This window comes from Benincasa hispida, chromosome 6 (genome assembly GCF_027475165.1).
Source record: "Benincasa hispida cultivar pf3 chromosome 6, pf3_genome.v1.1, whole genome shotgun sequence".
Lineage (NCBI taxonomy): Eukaryota > Viridiplantae > Streptophyta > Magnoliopsida > Cucurbitales > Cucurbitaceae > Benincasa > Benincasa hispida.
Genome location: NC_143483.1, coordinates 28,868,975 through 28,882,665, shown reverse-complemented (window position 1 = coordinate 28,882,665; position 13,691 = coordinate 28,868,975). Strand labels below are relative to the sequence as shown.

Here is a 13,691-nt window from a genome sequence, read left to right as displayed (position 1 = left end):
GTCTTCATTACAACCCTTAAGAGTGACCGCAAAGGCAACTTTAGTCAACACAATCCATGCGATCATGCTACACACACTTGAGCCTGACTCTAAGACGTATCCGATGTATCTGTGATATTGCCGGGAAGCCTATGCCTGCCTAAACCTCCATAACCCGCTCATGTGCTCTCGCCGCATGAGCGTGATGGCCGCATACCACCGTATCCTACTTCTTGGACGCATGCAATATCCTCTCCGTAGGGTGCATACGCTGTGTGATAACAAACATAGCTTATCTCTAAGTTCCCTATTCTTGCTTATGCGTTCCAATCCGCTCTCTCGAGTCTGAGATTTGGATTTTAGACTACTTTTTCAAGTATGCCTAAATGATGAGTGATGTGCTCATAAGACAAGGTAACTGCATAAACTTGGCTGACATAAGATCATTCCTATCTCTAGTGAATAATAGCTTACATTGCTTAATGCGACCAACCACTTACCCTCCTGGGTAGTAAGTTGTTGCTAACTTTACTCATAAACAAGCGTTGCGTTAGCTTCACACTAAGCATATAAGGTTTACCCACACACTCACGCAACATACACCTCTCGGTGGTTTGCTACATGCTTCATATCCCTAATCCACATGACTAAGTTTGCGATACTCTAGCAATCTCACTAAGTGATGCAATGAAAGTTAAGGATGCTAAGTAAAGAAAGATGGAGATGGAATCGAAGGAAACACAGAGATACATTGAACACATAATGTATTAATTCCTTAATCACAAAATGTAATACAATACAAAATAAGAAAAGAAGAGAAAATGAAGTGACCGACTGGAAGCAATGACTTGCTTCCAGCGGATGTGCGTCAAGGCTGCCGATGGTGCCATGGATGGGCGGTGGAGCTGACTCTCCCGAGATCTAGCTCTGGCCGAATGCTCCGGTTGTCATTCGGAATGGAAAAGGAAGATGAAGGTCTCTCAAGTTACTTCTCACGCATTTGTCTGGATCACAAGGATCCGCCCTAAGGCGAACCTCAGGTGAAAACCTTGGATGAGTTGAAATTCTGCTCATCGGCTTCTTTATATAGAGCTTGGATCGCCGACAGCATTAATGGACTGCTCTGATTCTGACATTCGCAATGCGTTAGTTCTTTCTGAATCTCTGCTTCTAACGGCGTGGTAGGTGAAATGTCAACATCAGCTTTTGATTTTCCCAAGATATGCGTTGATGCGTTCATTCCGCCAACCTCGCATTAATTCTTCTATTATGCATTATTGTCTAGCCACAATCGTACAGTGACCGCATTCGCTTAATACCGCAACTTCCACATGATGACCACAATCGCTTGACGAGCGCAACTTCCATGCGATGGACGCATGCGGCTGATTACTGCAACACCCATGCGTTGATCGCGCCTTTGCAATGGAGAGTTTTTCCATTTGCATCCACTTCCTGCGTTAGCTACAAAAATAGACAAATTCGACGAATAATAAGGCATAATAATGGGTTAGCAAAGATTCTTAATGCTGAGCGCCGCAAGCTCATTTTCTCATGAATTCCTAACATAATTGCCGCATATTCTGCTTAATAGCACTCATAATTCTAAATAAAAGGCCTAAGATGACATGCATTTCTGCATGTCATCAGTGGAAAATGCTATCGTATAGGCTCTCGAGCGATTGTTTTCTTTCACCAACATGCGCTTCACAATTTTTTTTGGGTAGATGATGGATTATCGATTGCACAATTAAAAAATGAAAACTTTTTTCATTTTAACTCATCGGTTACCATAATTGATGCTGCCCACTAACCCACGTCCAAACGTGATATTAGGATTAATTATCATATAATTAATCAATCAATTAATAAATAAATATAATCATATTATATTTATATCCTATAGTATGATATCACATATCTACTATAGTATTTTCTCCTTTACTTGATATAAATCATATTTATATCTAATTTCCTCCAAAATAATGTATCTCATACATTTAGCTAATTATATTATATATAATTAACCAGTCCAATTATATCATATATAATCGAACTTCCTCTTGTCAATTTGAACATTTCAAATTAACCCAAATACTGGTTTTCGACTTTATCCAAGCTACCCAGGGGACCTAATGGACCTGTGGCTCGAAGCTCCAACGGTACGTGAATAGTTGACTAAACTCTTTAGCCACGAGATCCACCATTCGTTAACTGTCAGGCATTCCACTAAAGACCAACAGCTGAACTCTTCTTACCATAGATATATTTCTGTGTCCATCGGATATAATCAATCATTTGTACGATGACCTTTCACAGATGCTCGTAAATATAGCGGGGCCAATTTACCGTTTTACCCCTATAGTTACATCTCACTCCTTAAGTATCAATGATTCCTCTAATGAACAATACAACATAGTCCAACTATGTGTGAACACCTCTCGGGCCAGGAGAAGGTGTGTGGTGCCACATCGTTCAAGCTCGAAATCAGCCCTTAAGGGAGCCATCTATCTACTTACCCCTGCCTTGAGGAAGGATTGAATTCCATATTGTACAGCTGAGTTCCCAACTCCCAAACCAGACGAATCCCCAAACTGGTAGGTTTGAATCAGCGACCTAGCCACTCGCACTCATACAAATCAAAGGATCGCCCCCAATGGCAGGAGTTCTCAACTCACTCAGGATTGAGGTCATGTTACCTATGGTCATCTTAGTGAAGTGAAGTCTTCGTCATGAATGGTGTTATATAACGAGACGTTAACACTTCTGATCAAGTCTTATAAAAACTCTTTGTAGAGGATGCCCCCGCTCGCATGTCCCCAACATGAATGATCAGGATCAGACCATCTGTGACAAGTCACAACACTTGTGACCATTCCACAAAGTGGGCCGTGTCTGTAGCGTTACCAGGATAAGGTTTCCCTCCTTTATCCATACTTTACAGACCATTTTTGTTATCACTCAAGACATGATCTACTTGTATGTCACCACATACATGCTTGAGTTACATATAGATAACCAGGGATTTTATGTTTATTGGTTTGTGGTAAAGCAAATAAAATAAGTAACTGAAAAAAATATCAAAATGTGAAGTAAATATCATATATTAACAACACAAGCGTTCGTACAAACTGTTTACAAACTACGGAACATGAGACTTTAGGGCATCAACCCCAACACCTCGGAGTTATCATCGAGGCAAGCATATCGAACAAAAATATCACTTGATCAGCGAGATTGTGCATCGAAGTGATGTGATAGTCACGAAGATCGCTTCGAAGCACAACGTCGCTTATCCATTTACAAACGCTTTCATGACTAAAGTGTTCGAAGGTCACTTGGAGAGTCTAGGTCTGCGGGACATGCGACATCTTGTCTAGAACAAGTGGAAGATGATACTGGGGTATAGAGTATGCCTTAGTTTATTGTATATTATAATTGTATTTTTTTCATGTAATGTACATTAGTCTCCCAAGGCATTAGGACAAGTGGGAGATTATTGGGATTGGTATCCTAATTCTCTCAAAGTCTCGTAGTTTGTAAACTGTACACATTGTTATGAATAAAATCAGAGTTATTTTATTTGGTATTTACTCATATCCAATAAACAAAGTTCCATGGTTATTGTATATAAACTTAAGCATATATATGAGATATACAAGTGGATCATGCCTTAAGTGATAACTTAAATAGGTCTGTAGTATAAGGATTAAGGAGGGATATCTGATCCTGGTGATACTACGAATACGACCCGCTTTGTAAAGGTTTGCAAGTGTTGTGAACTACTATAGATGGTAGACTTTTGTTGTCTCCCACTTGCTCAATCGTTTACACGATTGTTATTCCTCCAGTCTCTTCCTCTAACCAAGTCCACACAGAGCCCACACTTCTGGATTCTCACATCGAGAATACCAAGGTAGCCATTGTGGTGGTATCTTACTCAACTTGACCGACGTCGAGGTTTTTGGAGGTCGTTCATTGAGTTCGTGTTCACTGTGATCGTGTTGTGTTATCGTCGCTGTGTTCAAGCATTCGTGTGTTACGGTCTTGGAGATTGTATGAGCATGTGATCGAGGGAGTTTGAAGATGAGTCTTCAAAGCTATGATATTCAATCCCTTGATGTTCTTAAAGCATGCTGTATTTTTGTAATTTGCATGACCGGTTAGTTTCCGTTTCTTGATTGTAATTGTGTATGTTCAAATATGAATGGAATTTGGAATGATTATTCCACTGCTCATGGAAATCCTCTTGTATGATTTCCTTCATCGTTAACTATTGGTCACTCCATTAAAGACCGACACCTGCACTTTTCGCACTACAGATATATTTATGTGTCCATATGACCAATCAATAGTACAATGACCCTTCACAAATCGGTCGTAAGTACAATTGAGCCAATTCACCGTTTTGTCCCATGTAGTTACATCTAACTCCTTAAGTACCATTGATTCTTCTAATGAACAATAATTCATAGTCCTACTATGACTAAGTTCTCTCGGGCCAGGAGAAGGTGTGGTAACTATGATCAAGACCCAAAATTAGCCCTTAAGGGAGCAATTTATCTACTTACCTCTGCTTCGGGGAATGAGCGAGTTTCGTCTTGTGTAGCTGAGTTCCCAGCTCCCCAATCAGACGAATCCCCAAAATAGTAGTCTTGTTAAGTTGGCAATCTCGCCGCTCTCACCCATAAAAATCTAAGGACCGCCCTCATGAGTAGAAGTTCCCAACTCACTCAAGATTAAGGTTATGTCACCTATGTTCATTCTAGTGAAATGTAAGTCTCAATTATCAACGGCGTTATATAAAGAGACTATTCATTTCGTGGTTCGATCTTATACAAACTCTTTGTATAGGATACCCTCGCTCGCATATCTCCACATGAATGGTCAAGATCAAACAATTTGTAGTAATTTACAACACTTGTAATATCTACAAAGCGGGCCGTATTCGTAGTGTCAGTAGGATAAGGTATCCCTCCTTTATCCATCTATTACAAACCACCTATTACTTAAGGTATGATCCGCTTGTATGTCTCCACATACATGTTTAAGTTACATGAAATAACCACAGATCTTAGTTTATTGGACTGAGTAAATGCTTATAAAATAACACTTATTTTATTAATAACAGTATGTTTACAATGTGTTTATAAATTACGAGACTACCAGGAGAATTAGGATACCAATCCGAATAATCTACCTATGTCGCTCAGTTCACCCCATCATCGCCGCTCGTGTAGATTCGGCTAACGCTCAACGGTCGTGTACCCCTACACCAACCCAGATCTCCTCCATCGTCCTGATTCGAGGAGTTTCGACGGACACTTAACGGTCGTGTACCCCTACACCAGCCCAGGTCTCCTCTGTCCTTCTACTCTAAGGAGTTCCACTGCTCATTTGAGAAGTTCGCATCGCTGCGTTTTGTCATCGCGCATCAATTCGCACAGCTCTCAAATTTGGTTCGATCTTTACCGACGATGCCTAACCCATCTTGTATCTCCACAAAACGAAATCGACTCTACTCAGATCCATGTCTATTCCACTAGATCTTCATTCATGATCTATCCGAAACCACCCCCACACACAAAAGCCCAGATCTGGCTCAGTTCAGATCCTCGTCTGCCGCTGTTCCGACCACTCATGCCTCCACTATGAGATTCATCAGAGCTCTAGTGCCCTCGACCATGAGCCTCATACAGGGAGGAAGAAGCAACCACGCATTAAAATTTTGTATGGCCTCTGATTTGATTTGTCCAAACCAGTTCTGTTTAACGTAATCGGTTCAGTTTTGGTTCTATTGGTTTGGTTCAATTTAGCTTCTTAGCTCAAATGGGTTCATTTGATTTGGTTTGGTTTAGTCTAATCTGGTTTTACTTTTGGTTCTTTTCATGGGTTTTAGCATCTATTTTTTTAGTTTGTCAGTCTCTATTTTGTTTTCAAATGTTTTCAAATTGGTCATTCGTGGATTTTTCTGATCTTCGCGTAGATCTTTGTTTTCAACTCAAAAGTTTGTGGGTTCTGTTTTAGATCTTTATGTAGGTCTCTTTTTCTAGCCTAGAAGTTCGTGGATTTCTGTTTTTAGCCTAGAAGTTCTAAGTGCTTTTAGTTCTTCATGTATTTCTATTTCCTACCTAGATCTACCGTAATTTGATTTAGAAGTTTGCCTCAGTTTCTGTCATCTAGTTTCTTTAGTTCGTCATTCACAAACTCAAGTTGTCTCTATCGCCTTAAGTTTGAGGGAGGGTGTTGTCATATTTATGCCTTAATTTATGTATTCTGCATATATTTAGGCTATAGATTAGAAAATTAGTTAATCATCCTTGTCTATAAAGTCCCTATGTAAACCTCAGTATCTCGCACAGCTTGATTTGTTTTCAATTACACTATAATTTTACTATAGCTTTTGCTTTAGAAAATAATTTTACTATAGTTAATAGGATTTATCGTTTATTCAATTTGATAGAGAGGATATTTTGGTCATTGTCTTATCTAAATTAATTTGTCAATATATTTTTTAACTACAATAGAGGTAGATGATTTGAATCACAAACCTCATTAGCACATCCATCTTGTCAGGTGACCTATACTCATTTTCACAATTTTCCAATTTAATGTACATGTAACACTCAAATTTAGGAGGCATACATGTATGAATTACAGAGATCGTTGCATACAAATGAGTGAGACCTTAAGGATATGAAAGTATGATTAAGAAATGTATAAAAGAATTGAAAGCTACAACTTATAGCAATAAAATACACCTTCAAAAAGTTTGATTATAAGAACACCAAGAAATATTCTTAAGAAACATGTGAGTGAAGATATATCATCTTGATAGAACTTGGGTTGATTTGTGGAAATGGTATTTACTTTTTCAAGTCGTTTAAGAAAAAGATGACATTACTAAGTCGCCAAACGTATCGGAGCGATCCATCAAGTACCAGATCCAATTCCTAATTCAAGATCTGGGGCATTTTAGGTTATTCATACAATAAAATTATTCACCCTACTTTAAAACTGTCATTTAAATTTAGTCACAAATATGTAAAAACAGCAAATGACTAATATAACAACTTTTTAAAAGTCCAATAATTAATTATCCCTTTTACCGACTGGCTTTCTAATCTCCCCCTAGTGTTGTACACTAAAACCTAAACTCTTGTTTAAAATTAGTTGTAATCCAAATTCTTCTAATTAAGTTCAAGGGTTAAGTTTGAAACAGATTCGTTATTAATGAGTTAATTTTGTGCAAGTTACGGTTAGTGCATATGTTAGGCTTTTAATTCCTTTCCTCTGTTCTGAATTTTCTTTTAGATGGTGGTTCTAAACTACCATTATAACTAATCTTTTCATGATTTATTCGTCCGTCATCGTTTATGAAATTTTCTTTAAAGTACAAAATTTTCCGTCAAAATAGATGTGTTTTTCTAAAACCGACATCATAGAATCAATTTGTCATCATTTTTAAAATATCAACTAACATTTAAGGACAAAATTGTTGCAGTAGACCATGCCAAGGTTTTGGTTTTAATTTCTTTTAATATTTCAAAATATTATATTTTTAGTTCTTAAATTTTTAGTTTAATTTCAATTTAGTTTATGAATTTCAAAATGTTACAATTTCATATTTGAGAGTTTAAATTTTATTTCAATTTAGTTCTTGGGTTTCAAGACTTACACTTGTAACCTAGATTTTTCACTAAATATGATCTTTTTGTATTTAGTATTAATGTCTATTAATTAATATAAAAAAATTAAAAGAATTATAATTAATTAAATTTTACTATTTTTTCATCACTACTAAAAATTAATTTTAAAATTTCACTTCATAATCATTTTAAATAGAAGTGCAGTATTTTAAAAGTTAGGGACGAGATAGAAAAAAAAAAATAATTTTTCCTAACATTATATCAAACTCTCCACCATATAATTAAAAACACTTTTCCTTTTTATTTTGAAAACTATATTATTCCATGCATTTATATATAATTACATACATACAGAGTAAAAAGGCATACAATAAAAGAAAGGGAAATGAGGAAGAACCATTTGGATGAGTCATATTTACTTCAATATGAGATGAAAAAGTATAAGGATTGAATATAATTTTTTTTGTAAACAATTTAACTTGCAATCAATTACATTCTTATATCATTGTATTTTCTTATAAATACAAGGTATTCATAATTTTAAAAATAATTAATAGAATATTTACGATGGATCAATAAAAATATTGTTTTTCTCAATTTTTACACTTTTAGAATCAATCTTAATCTTTTTCTTTTTATTTTTTACATGTGAACCTTGGTGTTTGTTCTTATATCTAGTTTCACTTCCAACTTCATTTTTTTTTTTTTGGTTAATTGATTTTGCATTTTGTTGAACACTCAAAGAACAATATGTACCCAACTGAGGGTGCAAGGAAAAACCGAAAAAATCACTTAAACTAACCGAAACTACCCATCGATTCGAGTTGAAATCGATCGGTTTGGCAGTTTCGGGTTGGGAATATTTAAAACTGATTTTTTTTTTGTTAGGTTTGGCTTCAACAAAAGAATAAAATTAGAAAATCGAGCTAGTCGGATAGTATAAACGTCAATATTTGTTTCGTGTCTTAGTCAGATTGATTGTTAGGTGTGCCTATACACATTAGGTTCTGGGTTTGATATGGAGGGATTGTAGAATTTTTTTTTTTTATTTATGAAATTTTTGAAAAAAAAATATTATGTTGCCTCTTCCCTGCTATTTGTGCACTCCATAACATTTATTCGGTAAACCGAGCCAACCAGATCGCTGACCTGAGTGGTTTCTCGATAAGACGACTCGGTTTCGATTTCTGCAATTCCTTAATTGAATAATTGATTTGGTTCTTATTTTCTACCAAAATTGAGTCGAACTGAATTGCTTATGCTCCTAGCCCCAGCACAAGGCAAATCAAAGACATTTGTAGAAAAGGACATGAATTTAAGAATTTGCCACCAATTATATCAAATCTCTCAAAATCCAGACTACGCCAAGACGGGATAAGCCGACTCCAAACCTTTCTGGTCATATCACAATCAAACATAATATGTTCCATAGACTCAACATCATCCTCATACGTTGGGCAAAGCTTAGAAACATCTAAGTGTTTAACCTTTGTAGGAATTTTCGTGCTTCCACCAACCAGATCAAATCGTTGAACTCGAGAGTCTAGAACCATCATACATCTAGGCAATAGAGTACCCACTTCGAACTGAGTACCTCTCCCACTTATCAAAATGCCAAATCCAATTATCCCAGAACTAGGACTTCCAATTGGGTATCTAGAATGACTTCCCAATCAACTGGGAAAAACATACTTTTCACTTTATCTACATCCTATTATCCATCCTCCCCAATTAACGAGGTCACCAACAACTCACTATTTCCAAAATTAGGCATAGCCAGCATGAAAACACGTGCCTCGTAATTCACAGATCATCAAGCACTTTAATAGTATACCTATTACCCACCTCCTTCCGAAGCCCTAATCTAAACAACCTAAATCCTCCTAGAAACCCTCTCTAGAGAAAAAACTCTTGTTCGAGACTGATGATTGAAGCAAATCTAACTAAAGAAAGTAGTGTCCCTTCAGGATTTGAGTCGACAGGGATGAAGAGTTAGTGAGAACCCTCCAAGTAAACTTGGCAAGAAGAACCTAATTAAATGTCACCAGGTTCTGAAAATCAAGTCCACCTTCCTCTTTTGGGCGATACAAGATATTCTTTATTTGATAGTTTCATTTCTAAAATTACGTGATCCAAATTATATAAATTCCAGAAATAAGCAATGATATGTTTTAGTATATTCAATTTACTAAGATTTTGAAACCACAATTTTAAAGTGTAAAGTTACATAAAATTAATAAATATTTTGGTTTTGTAAATATAGTATCTAATATTATAAACTTGTTTTATGCTTTTTAAATGAATAGAAATGGTATGATATTATAATGTAATAATTATATCCAATTTATAACATAAAATACATTATCATAACTTAATTAATAATCATTGAGATCCAATCTAATATTTATTTCATAACAGAAACTATTTCTGTACTCGAAGAAAGAAAAATGTATAGCTACTTTTATGGTATATTGATACTTATAAATATATTATATTTCAATTACATTTTTTAACAATAGTTTACATTAGGATCTAAAAGTTGAAACCGTCTACCAAACACATAAAAAAACATGAAATAAATTCAGTGTTTTTAAAATTCAATTTTCGGGTGATTATCCCTAAATACACACTAAACTTTAGGTATATTATTTTAAAAAAACCACATAAAAAACATGAAATAGATTCAATATTTTTTAAATTTCTATTTGTAGGAGATTATCTGCATTCATTCATTACAATTAGTACACAATTTCATGAAAACCATGTCAAGATGAATATCAAATCAATCTTTTGAAATTTGTGAATACATGTTAAAAAAATCAGTCAATTTTCTCTCTAGGGCACTTTTATAATCTCATCGAATGTGATATTAAGTTAAATGATAAAGGAAACAGTAATATTGAGTGTATCTCAAGATCCACTTCTATCTATGCATCTCATTTTCATTATAAAAAGAAAAGGGTAAGAAAAATGGATAATTCACGTAGATAAATGCTAGTCTATAAAGGAAATGTTAATTGAGTTTGGACTATTTAAAATATTTATTAAAAAATAGATAAGAAATTTGAAACTAGATGAAAAAGAATATTTTAATATATATTTGAAAGTGATTGATTTGAAAAATAAAAAAGAAAAAAGAAAAGGAAAAGAAATGCTTATGTGGCAAAAGAAATGATGGCATAAGCAGACGTGTCAGCCAATATAAACCAGTGGGGTGGGGGAAGTCAGAATCCTTCGTCTTTCCCTCTCACACTCTCTCCGCAAATTCCGTCCCGTTCCTATTTCTTTCGCCCACTGCCTTCTGAATCCTCTTTTCGGTATCACTTCATAGTCCAAATTCCTCAACCAGTTCGATTCTCTCTCCGCATAATTCAATTACCTTTCATCTGGGTTCCTCTTGCATTTGCGGTTTTACAACCCCATGGATGTCCTCAAAAAAGACCTCAAACTATTGCTCCAAAGAATCGTCGACGAAGATGATTTAGAGTTCTCAGCTGTCGACGAGGCTATTCAGAAATTGAATGCTTTGAAAATCTCTAAAATGGCTGCCTCTGCCTCCCCCATCCCGGAATCTAGTGGAAGTTCTGGCACTAACACTCCAATTGTGCCGGAGGAGTTCCGGTGCCCCATTTCCGGCGAACTCATGAATGACCCTGTTCTCTTGATAACCGGTCAGGTTAGAGACTTCTTTCAATTCTTTTGTTTTTCTTTCCAATTGGGACTTTAATTCTGTTGGGTTTATAGGAGTGTCTTTGTGAATCAAGATTGGGTTGCTATGATGAATTTGTGTCTCTGTGGGCTCTGTTTTCTTTTGAATTTTCCGGTGGCCTTTGTTCTTTTTGTGTTAATCATTACTATTTTTTAGTCTTCTAAAAAAGAAATGATGATTCATTTCTCCTATGGTAATATTTCTCTTTATTGCAATGATGTGTGAATTTGCCTTGCCTGATATATTACTTTCTTTTTGTGTGGAAAAGATATTCGATTGTCTCGAATCTATGTTCAAATCCAATGTCTCATTTTAAATGATTGGGTTTTGTGTTAATTTTCTGAGGAAGTTGTTACAAATATGTATAAAAGATTGAATATATCTAACCATAATCTATTGGATTTTTATACTAATAAGTAAATCTTTTGTGAATAGTTTAGATGTGTGTGTTCCAGTTTGAGTTTGTGCTTAATGTTCTTAAAACATGGTTTTGAATGGCAGACATATGATCGGTTCTTCATCGAACAGTGGTTCCATGAAGGGCACAATACATGTCCTCGAACCAATGAGGTCCTTTCCGACATGTCTATTACTCCGAATCGTCTTCTTCGGTCAATGATCTCACAATGGTGCTTGGATAACAGATTGGTGCCTCCAAAGCTTAGTTACGAGGAAGAGGTCGACAATGCAACTGAGTCCCATTTAGATGAATTGCTTAACAAGTTGATGTCTTTGTCCATTACAGATAAAATAGATGCTGCAAAGGAGTTGAGAGAGACAACGAGATTGAGCCATGAGTTTCGAGCCCTTTTTGCAAAGTTCCCCAAATCGATTGAGAGATTATTGTATCCTCTGATCTCACTAGAAAAAATTAATCTCTATCCTCGCCTTCAAGAGGATTTGATTACCACTGTTCACAATATCTCGATTTTTGATGGTAACAAGAAACATGTAGCAGAGCACCCGTTGGTCCTCCCTTTGTTGATCCAATCTTTACAATATGGAAGTATTGAGGCAATAGCGAATGCAGCTGCAACTATTTATTTATTATCTTTGAATGAGGCAAATAAGATCATGATTGGAAATGCAGGAGTTTTCAAACATCTGATTGCACTTTTAGACCATGCACATCTTGTAGTGATAAGAGATGCTGCTTCAGCAATCTACAACCTCTGTACTGCCGTCGAAAACAGAGTGAAGGTAGTTGGCTGTGGAGCAGTTGCCTCCATTTTGCGAAACATCGGTCGAAGATTATTGGTCGATGAGTTGATTTCGATACTTGCGCTTCTTTCCACTGATGTGAACGCTATCGATGAAATGTGCAAACTAAATGCGGTGCCTTGTATGCTGGGAATTATTAGGGAAACTGACTCCCAACGCGTCAAAGAAAACTGTGCATTGATGTTGTTAGCAATCTGCACAACTGACCAAAGCCAATTGAAGAAGATTCGGAAGGACGAAAATGAAAACGGGACAATCTCGGAACTTTCGAAGATTGGTAATTCGAGGGCAAGGAGAAAGGCTTCCAGCATACTCGATAGGCTGCATAGAGCTGGTTCAAGAACTCACACTGCCTAACGAAAACAGGTCAGATTCTTTTACACCAATTAACCTGTGTATAGATATAGATATCTACAGTGTATTGCAATACAAAAAGTTGCACATATTACAAAGGAATAGTTGATACAAGAAATTTTGTCCAACTCTGAACCAAAGGGATGAATTAGAAATCCATAATACAGCATTCTTTTCAGTATTCTAATAATGAAGGAATATGAATAGCTGATGTCTGATGTAGATGTTTTGGTTCTAACAAAGTGATGAATGAGATAAGTAATTGCAATGTGTAGTACTTTTCAGACTAATAATTAAGTGTATAGTAACATTTTTAAAGAATTGTAAATAGAACAAAATCTATTAATGATAGACAATCGTTGATAGACTCCTACTAGTGATATAATCTATCACAGATAGACTTGAAGAGGTAGATCTAATTATTCTTTTATAACAGAGCTAAATTTAAATGTTGCTATATCTACGATTTTTTTCCTTGTATTATATGTATTAATACTTTGGGTTTGATTGCGATCTTTGCAACAGCAAAATTCTATTTCCACATTTTTTATCATTCATATTCATATCTTACTTTGAATAAACACGATTCTATTCTAGTTCATAGACTGTGTTTAAAACCGTTTTTAACCCATGGAGATTTAATGTAAGCATATCTCTTATTCATTAACGAAGAATATTTAGAAGCTACATAGACGAGATTTTGTTTAAATTTTTTTTATAAGAACTAAAAATAAGATATATAGAAAGTTGGAGAACCAAAATAGAACATTAAAAGAGGT

The 13,691-nt window shown here is 35.6% G+C and overlaps 1 protein-coding gene across 1 annotated transcript; it reads left to right on the top strand.

The window, feature by feature from the left end:
- Positions 1–10,846: 10,846 nt before the first annotated feature.
- Positions 10,847–13,134, top strand: LOC120080141 (U-box domain-containing protein 9-like). The gene is made up of 2 exons (XM_039034709.2): positions 10,847–11,304; positions 11,839–13,134. The coding sequence occupies exons 1-2, from the start codon at positions 11,050–11,052 to the stop codon at positions 12,913–12,915; spliced, it is 1,332 nt and encodes a 443-aa protein (XP_038890637.1). The 5' UTR covers positions 10,847–11,049; the 3' UTR covers positions 12,916–13,134.
- Positions 13,135–13,691: the final 557 nt, after the last annotated feature.

Coding starts and splice junctions, on each gene's coding strand:
- LOC120080141 (XM_039034709.2), top strand. CDS start 11,050: ATGGATGTCCTCAAAAAAGACCTCAAACTATTGCTCCAAAGAATCGTC. Junction 11,305..11,838: donor TTCTCTTGATAACCGGTCAG/GTTAGAGACTTC, acceptor TTTGAATGGCAG/ACATATGATCGGTTCTTCAT.